At 43.8% G+C, this 18898-nt stretch overlaps 1 protein-coding gene across 3 annotated transcripts in view; it reads right to left on the reverse strand.

Moving 5' to 3' along the window:
• The window catches only part of FAM193A (family with sequence similarity 193 member A), a 96935-nt gene extending 86474 nt beyond the window's left edge, over positions 1-10461 (reverse strand). For all 3 annotated transcript variants that reach the window (XM_038399441.2, XM_038399439.2, XM_038399438.2), the window contains exon 1: positions 9955-10461. In XM_038399441.2, the coding sequence (XP_038255369.1) occupies positions 9955-10236 (282 nt within the window). In that variant the 5' untranslated portion in view covers positions 10237-10461. The remainder of the gene's footprint in view (positions 1-9954) is intronic.
• Positions 10462-18898: the final 8437 nt, after the last annotated feature.

Genomic DNA, 18898 nt, shown 5'->3' on the forward strand with positions numbered 1-18898 from the left:
CAGTGAACAGTTTCAGTGTGCTTGCATCTGCTGTTGCTTACAGATTTCCCAAAAATGTGAGCTGACTTAAACTAATTTAAAGGCAGCCACCAGGGTTTTCAAGAGAAGCAGTGAAAACCATCGTGTCAGTTCTCAGTCTGTTATAGCTTGGAAAGCTACCGCCAGCTACCGCAGCACTAGAGCCATCTGTCTGCAAACTCTGGCAGACCAGGATTGGATCCATTTACATTCTAGTCACATCTAGCAATCATACAGTATTAAGGGTATGTGTATTTAATATGTATATATAATAGATTTAGTTTTAACATCCCATGCTGCTATATGTGAGTGTGCGCGTGTGTGTGTGTACACATACAAAAAAAAAAAAACACTGATTCTGCAGAAGTGATGACCCAGGAAAACTTTATACTAATGGTTATTATCCTCACTTTTAAAAAAACCTGAAACTTATTTTTACTGTGACTTTCTCTAGCTTCTGCTGTTCTGGCCATTAGATCTCGTTAATCTAGCGGAAAGAGACAAAATTTCCACTTTCTGTAGACAAGGGCTGTTCAGATAAGTCAGCTTAAAGTATTTGTAATGAACAGTTTACTTCATCCTTCTAAATCAGGTACACTTCTTAGAAGAATATGAATTTCAGTACTAACCTCCAGTGAAAAATAATGGTTATTAATTCTAAAAATGAAAGTGAACAAAACTGACACCCTGTGACGCAAGCAACAAGTTATTTATTTAACATTTCAATAATTTAGACGAGTAATGCCCCTTCCTTCCCTCCTAAGGGATCTGAAATGTAATGAAGAACAAAGATCTCAGTTCTGAAATACTATGAATTTCGTACTTTGTGAATGAATAGAATTATCTAACAAATGTTTGTTTTGTTATTTACTATTCTGAAGTACTTTAAAAGTAACTGTTTTACAAATATCACAGTTCAGTTCAATGGATCATTATATATTAAAGGACCTCTATTGTGCAGAATATTGCACTTGAAGACATTTCTTTAAGTTCAATCATACTCCATGTTACTTCTTCATCTATACTCCCTCCCCATCTTATTTCACTGGCTTCAGGAAAAAGATTTTTAGCAACAATGAGATTTCATGGAAGTGCCCATGACTGTACTATCATAACTTTACTTCAGAAAAATAGAGTAAAATTGTAGGCTTTTACAAGGAGTGAACTAAGTTAGCAAACTTCTTTTATTTCAAAATTTTAAAAAAGATAGCATCAATGGAATTTTAGTTTTAAAGTGGACCCAGAATTATCATTCTCCACTTTAAAACAAAAACAAATGCATGCTACATGTCTTACAAAGATGCTATGAATACACTTTTTGGATAAGTGGATGAAAGACCAATCCCCAACTAAATCATCCCAACCAGGGCTTTGTCAAGCCTGACCTTAAAAACCTCTAAGGAAGGAGATTCCACCACTGCCTAGGTAACCCATTCCAGTGCTTCACCACCCTCCTAGTGAAAACGTTTTTCCTAATATCCAACCTAAACCTCCCCCACTGCAGCTTGAGACCATTACTCCTTTTTCTGTCATCTGCTACCACTGAAAACAGTCTAGACCCATCCTCTTTGGAACCCCCTTTCAGGTAACTGAAAGCAGCTATCAAATCCCCCCTCATTTTTCTCTTCTGCAGGCTAAATAATCCCAGTTCCCTCAGCCTCTCCTCATAAATCACATGCTCCAGCCCCCTAATCATTTTTGTTGTCCTCCGCTGGATGCTTTCCAATTTTTCTACATCCTTCTTGTAGTGTGGGGCCCAAAACTGGACACAGTACTCTAGATGAGGCCTCACCAATGCCAAATAGAGGTCTCTCAATCTGCTGGCAATGCTCCTACTTTTACACCCCAAAATGCCGTTTGCCTTCTTTGCAATAAGAGCACACTGTTGGCTCACATGACACACTGTTGACCCACTGGGACCCCTTTTGAGTGTGGTCCCAGTGCCATTGTAAACCTGGCACTGGCTCTGGTGGTGGCCGCATGCCCTCAGGCTCCAGGTGGCAGGACCCTTCTCCCCAGTATTAGCCCTCCTGTCAGTTTCATGTCCCCTCCCCCAGTCCAGTCTGTAAGGCCCTCATGTCTGACAAGTCTCCCTCTGCTCAGCCCTCTCTGACAAAGGCCCCGCCACGCTTTCTCCTGCCCCTCACCGTGCTCGACTCCAGTGTTACTTGTGGCATAGCTGGCATCTGCTCCCCTGCTCTGGCCCTGCATCTCCCTGCTGTAGCTCAACCCTGGCTCACCATCGGAGCAACTGATCTGTGCTGCTCCAGCTCCGCCTCTCTGGCTCAGTGCTACTGTTGCTGCTTTACCCCCAGCTCAACTCTGGCTGCTTAACTCTCCTTAGCTCTGCTCTACTTTGCCACTGGTAGTCCCAGCTCACATGGGGGATGGGTCCCGGGCTCGACTCCCCCATTGGCCTGCCTGCCTGTCAATCTTGCTGACTTGGAGCATTGGCCTCTTCCCATTTGCCCTGGGCACTGTGGATCTCAGGATCCTGATTTCTCTTCAACCAAAAAAGAACACACTAAGTTTCAGTACAGGACCAACAGTCCTGTTACATATATATTTGACCAATATACTAATTCTGAGTCCAAATCGGTTAAATATTTAGAGCAAACAAGATATAATGTTTTGAATTTTATGTATCAGTCATTACTGATACAAATATTACTTTAGACTGACCACTAATTTAGGGACCAATTTTTTTTAAAAAAAAATAGCACTAGTGTTCTGTTTTGAACTGGGCCTCACGATAGTGTTGAAAATGCCCATTTTGTTACATTTCAGTCTTTCTAATGAGGTCGAAACAAACTTTTTAGCCATTTCTCTAAAAATTATCTTCAGAATTAATCAAATTAGCTCAGGCTTCGGTCCCTACTCCTGGGGTCGTGTAGTAACTTTTGTTGTCAGAAGGGTGTTGCGGTGCAATGAAGTTTGAGAACCCCTACCTTAGGGACCCAACATTTTCCTCGTAAACTGCTATGGGTTGCTTCTACTTGTAGATTGAAAAGATAAGGGGGCCCAATTCCTCCTCCAAGTTACCAAAGGAAAGGTAAAAGTGTGCATTAACAAAAAAAAAAAAAAAAAACCAAAAAAACCCCCAAAAAAACACAAAAATAAAAGTTCAAAATTCAACCTTATTAGTTTATACTGTGATTAGACTGAGAGTTGGATAATACCTTACCTTGCTCTCTATCTGCACCCATTCAATTTCAGAAACTATTTTTTCATGTGAATTTGAATCTAATCATTATGTAGTGACTACAACAGGATTTAAGTTTTTGCAAACAATGGAGTTTTGGGGGCAGCTGCATTGTATCTGAAGGTAGCTAAAATTAGATTTTTAAGTTCTCTCTCAAAATGTTGATGTCCAACAAGGCAAGACAAATGTACCTTCTGACTATGTTTCAAGCCATAGGATACCTTAGTTATATGAAATATTTGATGGTATAGCTAAGACAGAATCTGACGCACGTGAAACTTCAACCATATTAATATTTGTTCTAGACAAGCTGTTTGGATGTTTAATGTAGCAGTTCAAGTCTGATTACTTTTGATATCTGCTCACATTAACACATGTATAACAGACCTGGATTTGATATCCATCAACATCATTCATACATACATACTCTTCCCACGTCTCAGATTTATCTGATAAAAGGGTATCTCAATTAGCCCAAGGAACAAATAAAGCAAAAGCTACTTTTTGCCAGAAGCTGGGAATGACCGACAGGGAATGGATCACTTGATGATTACCTGTTCTGTTCATTCCCTCTGTGGCACCTGGCATTGACCACTGTTGGAAGACAAGATACTGGGCTAGAAGGACCTTTGGTCTGACCCAGTATGGCCATTCTTATGTCAGTATAAAGGGGACATTAAGCTTGTTTTGAAATTTTAAGTGATCAGAGAGTTAAAAATAATTTAAACTACAGTGGATTTTGTTTCTAACTTCACAAGTCTATTTAACTATGTAAGCTATAAAAACCCACCCTAATGATTCCATTCTGTTTAATGTATCTACTATTATCAGACTAAGATCTTTAGGGCAGGGACAGTCTGCATTTAAATAACAAAATAAAAATGTAGTGCCTGCAGTTAAGTGCACAAGTGAACTGCTACAGAAGTGTCTCAATACCCAATATATTTATGTTTTAATAGGAAAGTGTCTACTTTACACTAGATAAAGTTGGTCAAAAATAACATATACCCTTACACAAAAAAGAAAAAAAAGTGACAGAACAAAAGGAAAAGCATTAGCTAAAATTTAGATTTCAATAAGAATAGGAACTGCCTCTTCTGTAATCAGTTTCCTCTGCCTGTTTGAATCATTCAGTAATGCCACAATCCAATGCATGCAATATCGCTACCATGAAAGTAACTATGTCATGGCCACTGGATTGCCGTTGCTGAATGAATCAAATCAGAGGAGGGATTCTAGAGAGGGATCCATCAATACCTTTGATAGTGAGAGAAAGGTAAATGGAGTACATCTATCAGAGTTTTGGTAAAAATATTTTAATTTAGTCTGTGTCAGAAGGTTTTTAATTGTACAAAGATTGATCATATTAGTACACATTATCTACAGACAATATTTCTAAGATAGATAGCAATTTCTCCCCTCTTTGGCTTACTAAATTATTCATTCTAGTTAAAGCACACAAATTCACTCAGACCTGTAGTAAGGTCTACTGGAATAGATCAGTCATAGACAAGCAGTTCTTCACACCCAACTACCTTGGCAAGTTTTCACACAAAGCCAACTTTACAACTTGTTTCTGCACCACAAAATCCAGTACTGTGCAGTGACCAATAAAAAGCAACTCCAAATATATCCCACAGATTCAATCAAAATTCCAACCATTAATCCAAATCTTAATATTTCATCATCACAGAACACAGTATAATCACATTTTTTTTAAAAAACGCTCACTTTTCTTTTCACTGATAAATGAGATATTTAATTTAAAAATGTCTGGTCTATATGCTCAAACTTCAGATAATAAATTATTCTATTTTTAATGTGACACTTGATTCTCCATCCCACAACACTATCCCCAGTAGCCATATTTTATCATTACAAAGATATATGTAAAATCTTATGATCCCACCCCACAAGCCTAAATTGTGTAGCTTCCAATTCCAGTTAAACTAGTGTCACCAACAAGTTTCCTTACTCGAGGTACACCAAGCAAAGCATCTTTAGTTTCTGTAGAACACTTGCAGAATATTATTTGGAAGACAGGAATTCTGAGGTTTTCAAGTGTGTACATAGAGCCAAAAGAGTAACCTCCAATATGATTTGATTTTTTTTTTTTTTTTTAAAGGATTGCTTGATTGCATCACAGGACAAGATTTAGCATATTTAATGCAGAAACTCAGGGAAATGAGAATCTTAGGCTAAGAACCATAAAAATCTCAATTTAATTATGATGTTCATTAGCTGTGAAAATCCTCGCTAGCATTTGAAAATTAAGAAAAGCGCTTTTTAATTGGAAGTATACAATTTTATGCATTTTAAAACTCAATCCAACTTTGCTTATAAAACTTCTTAATCAATATATCACCAGATAATTAGCAACTGATTTGCACATAACAAATATGTAGGATACAAGATGTCATTCCTTAAAAAAAAATTTCTCAAGTGTAGGTTAAAACTAATGATGTGTTCTAAAGGGAGTTTACGCTAATAGAATTCTAAAGGGAGGCGGCACCATAGTTCAGCAACATAAAAATGGTCTTTCCAATACGAGGGGGACACAACTGACACAGAGCAGTATTACAGGTTTCAGAGTAGCAGCCGTGTTAGTCTGTATTCACAAAAAGAAAAGGAGTACTTGTGGCACCTTAGAAACTAAAAAATTTATTTGAGCATAAGCTTTTGTGAGCTACAGCTCACCTCATCGGATGCATGCTGTGGAAAATACAGGGGGGAGATTTATATACACAGAGAACATGAAACAATGGGTGTTATCATACACACTGTAAGGAGAGTGATCACTTAAGATGAGCTATTACCAGCAGGAGAGCGGGGCGGGGGGGGGGGGGGGGGAAGAAAACCTTTTGTAGTGATAATCAAGGTGGGCCATTTCCAGCAGTTGACAAGAACGTCTGAGGAACGGTGGGGGGAGGGGGGAAATAAACATGGGGAAATAGTTTTACTTTGTGTAATGACCCATCCACTCCCAGTCTCTATTCAAGCCTAAGTTAATTGTATCCAGTTTGTAAATTAATTCCAATTCAGCAGTCTCTCGCTGGAGTCTGTTTCTGAAGTTTTTTTTGTTTAAGAGTTGCCACTCTTAGGTCTGTAATCGAGTGACCGGAGAGACTGAAGTGTTCTCTGACTGGTTTTTGAATGTTATAATTCTTGCCCTCTGATTTGTGTCCATTTATTCTTTTACGTAGAGACTGTCCAGTTTGGCCAATGTACATGGCAGAGGGACATTGCTAGCACATGATGGCATATATCACATTGGTAGATGCGCAGGTGAACGAGCCTCTGATAGTGTGGCTGATGTGATTAGGCCCTATGATGGTGTCCCCTGAATAGAGATGTGAACACAGTTGGCAACGGGCTTTGTTGCAAGGATAGGCATCACCTTCAGCCCCCAACTAAAATCTCTCCAGTGCATCATCAAGGATCTACAACCTATCCTGAAGGACGACCCATCCCTCTCACAGATCTTGGGAGACAGGCCAGTCCTTGCTTACAGACAGCCTCCCAACCTGAAGCAAATACTCACCAGCAACCACACACACACACACACACACCACACAACAAAGCCACTAACCCAGGAACCTATCCTTGCAACAAAGCCCGTTCCCAACTGTGGCCCCGCTCTCCTTCTGGTAATAGCTCATCTTAAGTGATCGCTCTCCTTACAGTTTGTATGGTATCACCCATTGTTTCGTGTTCTCTGTGTATGTAAATCTCCCCACTGTATTTTCCACTGAATGCATCCGATGAAGTGAGCTGTAGCTCACAAAAGCTTATGCTCAAATAAATTTGTTAGAGCAGTATTAGTGGGCTAGCAACTTGACTACATTATATTCTGGGGTGCAGCTCAGCTAAGCTGTCAACAGTAACAGGATTTTATAATATATATTATGAGCGATCAGAAGCCATTAAAGTTTATGATTTAGAACAATGGCTTTTGATTTTTCATACCACCTCACAGACACTCAGCAACATTTTGTACAAGATGAAAGTAATGCAAATCTGGTTACTACTGTAGAGATACTAGCATGCCATTTTCATTTCATGCAGCCAACATAAATAATGCAACTGATTTGTACAGGTCATTCGTGAAAGGTAATAGAGCTTCTGGGTTGTGTGGAGAAGGAAAGCAACACATGGTAAGCCATCACCCCAGTGAATGAAGATCACAAATCTTGTCTTGATCCTGTACTCTTCAGTTTCAGAGTGGTTAACTATTTAGAGTATTACATTCTGGAGCACAAGCAACATTTAGAAAATGACAAGTTATTTTAGCTTATATGCTTGAAACAACTGTGGCATTAAATGACAAAGTATTGGCAATTTTGTTGCATTACCACAATCAAAAAATATTTAGCGTGTCAAGAAAAATATCAGTGTATATGACATGAGGCAAGTGAGCCAATCCACATCTATCAGTGTTCAAATGTAATATTAAGTATATGTGGTTTTCAGTAACATGGCATAGTGGATTATCTGTTTGTTCCCATTATAAAACCAATTGTAATGTTTGCTACCTTGTATATATAAATCCAGTCTCATTAATTTACTTCCAACTTAACTAGCTGGTCCAATTGATATTTGCCAACCAGCTTGCAGAATAATTAGTAACATACTGTTCATCAAATGTTGTGAAAACATGGAAACAGTTGATAACCTGTGAGTATATTTAAAAGTATAAGCAAAAGAAGTAAAATAAATTTGTTATATGTGGAACTGACTGACAAAATAGTGACTTGTATAATACAGTACTCTCTCCCATTTAAGGGCAGAAAAATTATTTTAAGTTCTCTACTATGAACAAGGGCATACAGTAACATCTGAAAGCGTTTTCACAATTACTTAAAGTTTAAATACTGTATAAATTTCAAAGAGATGGTGGTCTATCTTAGAAGTGAGACACATAAATGACAACTACTAAATCTAAAAGCAGCGCTTAAGTGGAAGGATAACCAGCCCATTCTGTCCTCCTGGATGAGCTTTTGCAAGAGATCTTAAGAAAGCCACTCGCAGAATATTTTTCTGGACTCTGCTTATCGCAGACACACAATCTATAGACAACCCAAGTTATCAGGGACAGTAAGCCCCTTCACTGGTTGAATCACTTCAACCTACCATATTGTGTAGTATGCTCGCTCCATTTTTCCCTGGCATGTCAATCACATGTATTACCACAGTGCTTAGGGATCAACCAACATTGGGGAGCCACTGCGCTAGACATTGTAATAGGCTGACCCTGCCCCTGAAGCATCTGCTTTCTAATAAAGTGTTATACAGATTTTTAACTTGAACTTCAGCCTCTCACTAGATATTTTCTGGGATAACAGTAGAGTTTGACAGCCTCCTCTCAATGTAGCAGTAAAATCCATACCTCTTCTAGATATTCACAAGTTATGTTAAAAGAAAAGGAGTACCTGTGGCACCTTAGAGACCAACAAGTTATGTTAGCGCCTATTGTCCCAAATGGAAATTATGTTTGACATAAATACTGTATTAGCATGATAGCTTCATAGTTGTCATAACTAAATTGCAGCTGTTGCTGGGTGGGGGGTTTTGAGGAGGGAGGGCCAGGTTACTGTATTTATAAATAAAACAAGTTTATATTTATCATTGATGAATTCTCATTGCCCTAGCAAAACAAACAGGAGATAAGACCACACACAGAACTAAAATCCAGCTGGTTACATCATCAAGTACTCTGGATCCCTCTCACACCACAAAAACCATTTCTTCTTTCTTCCCCCATGTATCTGACAATTTCATTATGGAGAAGGAAAATGAAGGTGCCAAATGAGGTATACGCTGAAACTTGCAAGTAAGGACACTACCAACAGGCAACCCCCCTGCAAGTGGGGCACCTAAATCTAACCTTACTGCACTTTTCAACAAAAATCTGTTCAACGTTTAAAGAAAAAGTGGGGAAAAAAGGATCAACCTTAGTTGCTGTCTCATTAGTTATGACAACAGAGTATCTCTCCAAAAAAAATCAATACCGTAACTGATTTTTGCTTGACCGTGGGTCAGTCACCCAAGACAGGTGCCACTGCACAATATGAGATGCTTGCCATAAACCTCACTAAAGTGCAACGAGTAAAACTGAGCAAACATGCCCAAATGGTTTCAACAGCTCAACAGGCAAGCCTGCAAACCCACTAGTAACGAACATGCAACTTTTCAATGAAAATATTTTCGGAGAAAAGGGAACTTCACTTTAAGGAGACAGCATGTGCCCTAGGTAGCAACGCCTCAAACCTCTTCTCTGCTCCTCCTCCCACAAGCTTCAGCACAAGGCCTGGGGGCGCAGAAAGATGGGATGCCTGGCAGGGGATGCTCCCCGAGACTCCCCATCACCACGCTGCCCGGATCCGACTGCAGCGCCCTGCCCCGCTGGGGTGGGGGGAAAAGGACAGTGCCCAGCCCTGCATCCCCGCTGCAAGGCTGCGGGGGAGGGCAGGCAACACCCCGGGCCTCCCTGCTGCTGGGGGGGCTGCGAACGGGCCAAAGGGGGCTCTCCCCGTCACCGCGGATGACTGCCCAGCTCCCCCAGGCTTCCTCCCGCGGGCGGGCGGGCTCCGCTGCAGCGGGACGCCTGCCACCGCGGCCGCAGAGCGCACCCCGCTATAGGCTCCCGCCCTCCCCCGGGGCGGCGGCCCCTGCACCCGGAGAGGGGGTGGGTGCGGCCAGGCCTCCCCACGCAGCGCGCGCCCCCCCCCCCTCACCTCGCCATGTCCCGCCCCAGCCCCTCCAGCGCCGCCGCTCAGGGCTCCGTTGCCGGGGGCCGTTGCCGGCGCTGTCAGCAGGCCGCCCACCACGCTCGGCGTGGCAGCCACCGCCTGGGCTGGAGCCCGCAGGGCGGCCGATGCCGAGGCGGCCCCGCTCTTGCTCAGGCCTCCCGCCCCGCCGCCGCCGCCGCTGGGTCCGGGGCCGCCGGTACTGCCGAGGCCGCCGCCCCGCTTGTTCTTTCGGCGCTTGGCTCCTCGCTTGGCGTCGGCCGGACTCATCGTGTCTGACACCCGGGCAGCGAGGGGGCAGCGAGGAGGTCGGAGCCGCCGTCAGCGCCCGGCAGGGGGAGCGGGAAAGGCCGGGGCACAGGCCGCCCCGGGCACCGCGGAGCAGGGGTGCACGAACTGTCACTGTAACGGGGACTCCCTTGGCCCCAGCGCCGCTGACCAGAGTTACCGTCCAATATGGCGGACACAAGGGGAAAGTGATCCCCCTTTACGTCGGGGGGCTCCCCCTTGCGCTGACGAGAACCCGCGCCGCGCAGCACACCGGGAAATGCAGTCGTAATCCGCGGCCACTTCGGCACCGCATCCTATCGGCAGGAGGGGATGGGACTACAACGCCCGGCGTGCATTGCGCGGCCCAGCCGGGAGCGGTCGGTTATGTCATCTCGTTTCGCAGCTTTCGATGGGATTTGTAGTTTTCTTCGCAGCCGTTAGCCTAGTTGACCAACGTTGCCACCCTTGTCAGGGGACTACAGAGCCGCAAAGAAGGAGCAGGGGTGGAGGAGTCTAACAGCACCACGTGATTGTTGGCTACAAGAGCTTTTAAAGGCGTAGAGTCCTTAGGCAGCCGTCCAAGAGTCCATTGCACAGAAAGAGGGTATGTCAGGACAGTCCTGTGTATAATACAGTGTAGCTACTTTATTAGGTGCAATGTCGTTTCCCAGCTGTGCACCTGATACAGGTGGTTCTAATGCCACTGCAATCTCCAGATGTGAAGTCTGAGGTAGCTGAGCTGCAGCAGTGTTTTTCACCGGAGTGGAACCCCCATGCAGGGAACATGATTGGAATGCATCTTGGTTCAATGTAGTTCAGTCTCCATGGTGCCGGCAGGTTTTGACCTCTACTGAGTCTTCCAATTAGTGCAAAGCACAGTGATGAGTTTGGAATAGAGGAGCTAAAACCAACCACACTCATCACAAATATGGCCCATCAACCATCCATTGGATGATGACAGCTTTTAACCTCATCAGAGCTGTCGTGGATTTGTTACACCTTTAAATATAGGGCTTGTTTTCCGGAAATATATATTTATTAACTTGAGGTCTGACCCTTTGGAGCTTACACATGTAGAGTCTTCCAGTGAAAATGCACTGCTAGGAGCCTTCTGCAAATACATTGTATAATACAAAGCAAACAATTTTTTTAAATTAAGTATTTTAAACTGTTAAGTACACAATAGCAAACCATTTCAATAGTTACTTTTTATTACAGCATCTTCACAGTTATAAGGTGGGCAAAGTCTAAGTCTAAAATTTGGACTCAGGTGTCTAAGTATCTTTGCAGATCTGGGTCTCCCTACTTATCACTGTGCTTCCAACACTGACTTTCTACACTTTTTCTAACACAAGGGTAAATTCCAGCTGGTTCCTGATCCAAAAGTACAGGCCCATATCACTTGGGCTAATGGAAAATCTCCATTAATTCTTTGTAGTAACAGGTTTATTACACACAGTTGAGAAGTTCTAATTCCATCCAGTAGAGGATAGTGATACACATGCCAAAACCCATCCCTCTATCTAATACTCTATCAGTGGATTTCTAACTCAGCAACCACTTAGTAAATTGGCATAATTTTCTGGGATTATCTATGTTTTTGGCATGACAAAGGCCCATGAATCATGTGACACGGCATCACTATATGTTGACACAATATGATGAAATAGCATTGCAGCATGCAAATGGATCAATAGGACCAGATGATATATTGATGCTTTATCATATTTTATTGTAGCCAGTGATACATTACCGTAGCGTTATATTTTGATGCAATTCAAGATGACGATATATGATAGTATGAAGATGAGTGTTGGAAGCAGATTGTTTTTCACTCAAAGCGATCTTACAACATAGTTTACTAATATTTTTGACCCCACTGGCACAATGACTACACTTGGCCTCTCCTACTCACAAAAAGGGCTACTCTAGGTTACAGTCCTGTGGATTGAAAGTGCACAGTTGTTTCATTGTCTTGTAATGAGCAAAGTGGTGTTTCCTTTCTAGCAAACCTTCTGCCTACAGTGAAATTGTTCTATGACTAGCCTTTCTCAGTCAACTGAAAAAGATATTTCTATGTACACACATGCAATTATGGAAGTAGGAAGACGTGCGCTTTACTTCACCCTTGAATCTCACTGCTGATCATATCCCCTTCCCACCTTGTTCTGTACGATGGCAGGTTAGACTGTGAGTTCTTTGGATCTTTGTCTTCATATCTGCTGGTTATGCTCCTAGTGCAGGGGTGGGCAAACTTTTTGGCTCGAGGACCACGTCTGGGAATAGAAATTGTATGGTGGGCCATGAATGCTCACAAAATTGGGGTTGGTGTGCAGGAGGGAGTGAGGGGTCTGGTTGGGGGTGTGGGCTCTGGAGTGGGGCCAGAAATGAGGAGTTCAGGGTGTGGGAGGGGTCTCTGGGCTGGGGCGGGGGAGAGGGGTGCAGGGGGGGTGAGGGATCCAGCTGAGCGTGTGGGCTCTGGGCTGGGGCTGAGGGGTTTGGGGTGTAGGAAGGTGCTCCGGGCTGGGATCGAAGGGTTCAGAGGGTGGGAGAGGGATCATGGCTGGGGCAGGAGGTTGGGGTGCAGGGGGAGGCTCAAGGGTGCAGGCTCCGGGCGGCGCTTACGTCAAGCAGCAGCATGTCCCTTCTCCGGCTCCCGGAAGCAGCAGCATGTCCCTTCTCTGGCTCCTACGTGGAGGCACGGCTGGGTGGCTCTCCACGCTGCCCTGTCCACATGCACCGCCCCTACAGCTCCCATTGGAGAGCCGGAGGGGGCCATTGAAGCGGGGCCATTGGAACACATAGGAGCCAGAGGGGGACCATGCCGCGGCTCCCGGGAGCCGCGTGGAGCGGCACCTGACCCTGCTTCCCGGCTGGAGTGCTGCAGGGGGGCAAGCCCCAGACCCTGCTCCGCAGCAGGAGCTCAAGGGCCATCTTAAAATGGCTGGCAAGCCGTATCTAGCCCGTGGCCCATACTTTGCCCACCCTGTCCTAGTGGAATGTTAGTGTTATACAAACAAATAAGTGTTATACAAAATGCACACCCTCACAAACCTGAGGAAGAGCTCTGTGTAAGTTTGAAAGCATGTCTCTCTCACCAACAGAAGTTGGTCCAATAATAGATATTACCTCGCCCACCTTGTCCTACCTTCACAAACAGCTTTTTATTTCAAGCAAAAAATATGCATAGTAGCAGAAATTCTGATTTTACTTCATAAAGCATCATTTTTACGTAGGGTATTATTTTTAATGTAGAGAGCTCCTATCTTTCATTTGATGTTTTGGCATGCTCTTATTTAAGTCTGATCCAGAGCCAGCTTTATCTTTTCCGAGTTATTTTATTTACACTTGTGCCCATTCATCCAACCCTGGGCTTCCAAAAGAAATTATTACAGCTCTGCCAGTTTGTATATTCCCCATGTGTTGCAGTTAATCTGGGAACTATTATAATAAAAAGCAGTCAACACTGCAGCAGTAAGAGTAATAATACTCTGTTCTCATCATGTTTAATTCCCTTGTTACAGAAGCATCACCATGTTGTTTTTACTCTTCAGACCATAAAGGGCCAGCAAGTCATGTTTTTTTTAATTCAGTTTTCAAAATTAAAAACAGTTCCCATGCCTGAGTGGGGTTGTGACTATTATTAAACCGTGAACAGCAGAGCTGTGGTTTGGGTTTTTTTTTAAATCTGTGAGTGAATTTACTGCCCATGAAAATGAGAGACTTGGGTGGTTTCCTACACAGCTCTGAGGCTATACCTCATTTTTAACTTGCAGTCCAATCTTAGCTGCTGCAGGCCTGGGTTGCTTTAGAAATCACTTTGCCAGTTTAATGGCGAATTTGAAATACGTATAGCATGGAAGGGGATGGGGAGATGATGTGACCAAACTCACGTGGCTGTGACTGTTCAAAAGACCTACACCTTCGTTTCTTGCCCTTACTTGAATCAGCTCAATTGTAGTGCTCCTCGTCATCACTAAGAAAATAAAACCATTCCGCTAAAACATTTGAGAGAATTAACTTAATTTGCCTCACTCTTTCGCCAGAGCCTCACACTTTGAATTCGTGTGCAAAATTATATTATTTAGACTGCTAATAATTTCAAAATTGCTCAGACTGGCACCCAAAACATCACAAACAGTAGGACTGATGGACCGAATGATTGTAAGACTATTGTCGTGCATTCCAATGTTTTGCCACCTGAACAGCTGTGTGCAGAGTTCCACAGGGCTCTATTAGGGTCAGATTCCGTCTTCAAAATTCACATGAGCATAGGAAAGCACGATGTAGCTTTTACAGTTTAATTGGAAGGTTTGTGGCAGTGTCCTATCATGCACCTGACAACGATCTATAGAATTGTACCACTCAATGATTCCATCACAAAACGTAAAGAGAGGTCTCCTACTGCTTATTGTTATTAATCATTTGTTATCATGTATTATTGTAGCTCTTAGGTGCCCTAGCCATAGATCAAGATCCAGTTGGGCTAGGCATCAATCAAATACTGAACAAAAAGACAATTTCTGCCCCCAAAGATCTTACTATCTACATAATTAATAATAAATAATTGGTTCATAGCAACCCAAAGTGTGCTAGGTGCTGTACAGATATATAGAAGTTACAGATTTCAGAGTAGCAGCTGTGTTAGTCTGTTACAGTACAGTGTCTGCCCCAGTGAGATTACAACGGAAGGGCTCCTTTCAATGCAGTGGGCTTTGGATCAGGCCCTTCAGCCCAGTCCCGCAAACACAGGCAGAAGTATTTCTATTGAAGTCAATGGGACTACTCAGATGTCCCAGAGTTCACTGCTGTTTAGAGCAATAGAGGCATCTTGATGGGATTTTAAAGCTGTAATTTTTTCTCCACTGTTTTGTACATTATGTAATGGCTTTATTTATATTTCCCAAATTATTTCTGGGCTCTGTTTTTCTTTTCCCCTTGAGTACCAGATAGGTTTAAGGGTCTCATTAAAAATATGGGGTCTTTTCCCATGGGTGGCAACTATAATAGGGCAGGGAAGGCTAAGCCTGCCCTGGCGCAGCCACTGCCACCGCACTACTTGGGCTGTAGTGGCCCCATCTGCGCTCTGCCTCTTCCCCTCCCTGCTCTGCCCCTTCCCAAGGCCCGCATAGCCCGCTGCTGCCAGGTGAGTCCCTCCTCTCCTCCACTCCAGCCCCCGCCTGTGGAGGTCCCCACCACTTGCTGCGTCCCTCTTCTCCTCCACCCCCATCCCCACAAGACCCTGCCTGCCCGCCGTGTCCCTTCCCCCCTGCAAGGCCACCCTCCATTCGCTGCATCCCTCTTCACTCCCCCCAATCCTGTGAGACCCCTCACCCATTACTTGCTGCATCACTCCTCACCTCTATGCCCCCGCATGGAGGGGGATAGAAGAGAGAAGGGATGCTGAGAGGGTGAGCAATGGGGGATTTGGAGAGGAGGGATGCAGGGAGCAGCAGGTGGTGGGAGCCTTGTGTAATAGTAGCCCATGCACTCCACCCTGAGGGATATATTTCACGACAGCTGGACATACACCCAGCTGTGAGAGCCTCATTTGAAAATCTGCTCATAGTTTAAATGTTTCTTGCAGAACACAGAAATGTTTGCAGCAATATTGAATAAAAATGTACTTATAGAAAGAGAAGGAATCTTTATTTGTCCCCTATATACAGTGGTTGCTGCTGAAATACATACACAATGGCAAAGGGGACATTTACATTGTAAAATTAAAGCACGCACAGCAATCATTACAAGATTTATACTACAGTGCAAGAAAACAATGCCGGGCTCAATTAATTACATAAACCCATATTACTGGGGCTCATTGTCAAAATACTCCTTTAAAGTCTCCCTGATTTGAATAACAACCCGCTGAGCCCCTCTAACAGCCCTGGTATCTGGCTGCTCAAAGGCAGCAGCCAGCTGATCCACCTCAATTGTTCACCCCTGTGGAAACTTCTCCCCCCTCAGCTTCACAAATGTTATGCAGAGCACAGCAGGCTGCTATGACCATGGGAATATTTTCCTCATTGAGATCTAACCTGGCAAAAAGGCAGTGCCAGCAACCCTTTAAGCATCCAAAGGCACATTTAAAAGTCGTTCTGCACCAGCTCAGCCTGTTGTTGAAGTGCTCCTTGCTGCGGTCAAAGTTGCCTGTGTAAGGCTTCATGAGCCTTGGGAGCAAGGGGTAGGCTGGGTTTCCAAGGATCCCTATGGCATTTCCACTTCCCCAATTGGAATCTTCTGGTCTGGAGAGAAAGTCCCTGCTTGCAACTTTCTGTATAGGGCAGTGTTCCTGAAGATGCATGCATCATGTACCTTCCCAGACCACCGTGTGTTGATGTCAGTGAAACAACCCTGGTGCTCCACCAGAGCTTGCAATACCATAGAAAAGTAGTCCTTTCTGTTGATGTAGTCCAACGCAAGGTGGCCTGGGGCCAAAATGGGGATATGCATGCCATCTATCGCTCCACTGCAGGACCAATCGGTAGCGGTCTGGAATTGCCAGCTTCCATACAGCATTTGCCACTTGCTTTTCTACTGTTATGGCAGCTCTCATTTTGGTGTTCTTGAGCTGGAGTGCAAGGGCAAGCTCCTCACACAGTCCCAGAAAAGTTCTGCAGCCACTGCTCATCATCCTATACCTGCATCATGATCCCACCACACAGAGCTTGTTTCCCGAGCCCAAGAGCGACAGTCCAGCATGTGCAGCTGGTCCGTTAATGTCAACAGCAATCTTGAATTGTTTCTGTCCGCATACAGCAGGGCAGACACCATGATGTCATTATCAGAGTGTCAGCTCATGAAATACTACAAGATCAGCCTCGTTGTGTTCATAATGCTTATCACAAGACTGGAGAGCGGTGCAGGATCCATGCTTTCAGACAGAGATGGCGGGTGAACAGGTTATAGGGGCTGTTGAAAAGCGGCATGAAATGTAGTTGGAAGCCCATGGAATGATCCGATGGAGAAAACTGGGACACTGAGCCCACCCCAGTGAGGGACTGCGATCCCTTCCCACAACACCACTGGCAGATGGGGGGAGAGTTGCGCAGGGGGGATAGCTATCCATAGTGCACTGCTCTCTCTGTCAATGCATGAGCACCAAATGTGGATGCACTCTGCCATCACAAGGCATGTTGTGTGGACATGCAAATGTGGTTTAATTACAGCAGCAGATGAACGGCGGTGTAACTAAAGTCAACTTAACTCTAGTTTAAACATAGCCTTAGTCTCATGTTTTCACTGTGAGGTCTCACTAATGTTAATATCAGGAGGAGAAGGGACTTGAGGGTTCTTTCACATCCCAAGTGAGTTCCCTAACGACTAGGATAAATATTATGAGGGAGGATATGCTCCTCACCACTGGCTGTTTTGTGCGAACTTGCCTGAGGGGCCGGATGCAGTAGATGTGTTCAAAGACCATCTACGGCCTGGGTCCCAGCATGCCACTTGGGCAGCTGAATACCTAACATTCTTGGTTTGTGGGAGTTAGGTGTCTAAAATACCTCTGAGGATCTGGGCCTCAGTGCCCATTTCACATCTGGCCAGTATGTGTTCTTCCTGCATTTCAAATTTCAACAACTAGCTCCCTAGCTGGATGAGATGCAACTAGAGACCTGTGAGTTGGTGACTTCCTCTGGAGTCATATGTTCTGCAAGGAAGTTCTGAATGACATGGCAGTAACAATCCTTTACTTTGGGGACATCCTGGCTCCATTAAAGTCAATGAGAATTTTGTTCTGGACATTAACAGAGCCAGGATTTAACCCTGGGTATTTTAATATTCTTCCTCTTCTCTGATTTTTCTGGAATCTTCTGGGCAGGGGGAAGATAAAGAGGGAGAAAAGCAGAGGTTGGGAAGTAGCCCCTTTCAATTCACCTTCTAAATTGTTTATAAATATAACCAGGCCAGATGCAGGTCCCAACAAGTGGACTGAAGTTCTTGGACACACCTTGGATTAGGACCTCATACTGCATTACAAAGAAACTGCCAGTTGGAGTGAGAGAAGCTTATTCCTATAAACCAATGATATTGACTTTGCTTTGTAGAGATGGGCCAAAACTGGACTATGATGTGAACTTTCCCAACATTTTAGGTTGTTTGGAGCTGGATTTTGGTCCAGGCCCAAGCCAGAACAATGAGACAGCTGTGAATTTCAGACCCAGATTGAAACTCCCCACTAGATAAGTCTTTTTGCATCTAGTTAAATATTTATCTTATTTGATGAGATTATTGATATTGAATGGACTAGAGTGTAGAACCATTTTGATAACGTCTCCTAAAATCCAGAGCATATTTTAACTTTATTTGGATAATTCTCAGAGAACTTTGCGGTGGTTTAGTTTGTAATGATACACTCCGGAAGACATGGTGCATCCCAAATTTCATAATAGGGGTGGTAGGACTTAAGAACTCTCCTGATCATGCCCAAAATACTTTAAAAGACGCTCAGAGTCCTGCTTGCTTAATGTCAGTTGTGAAGTGGGACTTTTTTGTCATATTTATAGTCAGTTAAAAGTTACATTATAGCCAACTCTGAGTTTCAGTGTATTGATACAGGGGAGCATAGCTTAGGGCTTCTCTCATTCCCATGGTAGAAAACATTCAAGGGAATCCCCCTTAGGCCAGGTCACATTTGGCAGAGACTGGCACAAATCCAAGA

The sequence above is a fragment of the Dermochelys coriacea genome, chromosome 4, assembly GCF_009764565.3.
Source record: "Dermochelys coriacea isolate rDerCor1 chromosome 4, rDerCor1.pri.v4, whole genome shotgun sequence".
NCBI classification, from domain to species: domain Eukaryota; kingdom Metazoa; phylum Chordata; order Testudines; family Dermochelyidae; genus Dermochelys; species Dermochelys coriacea.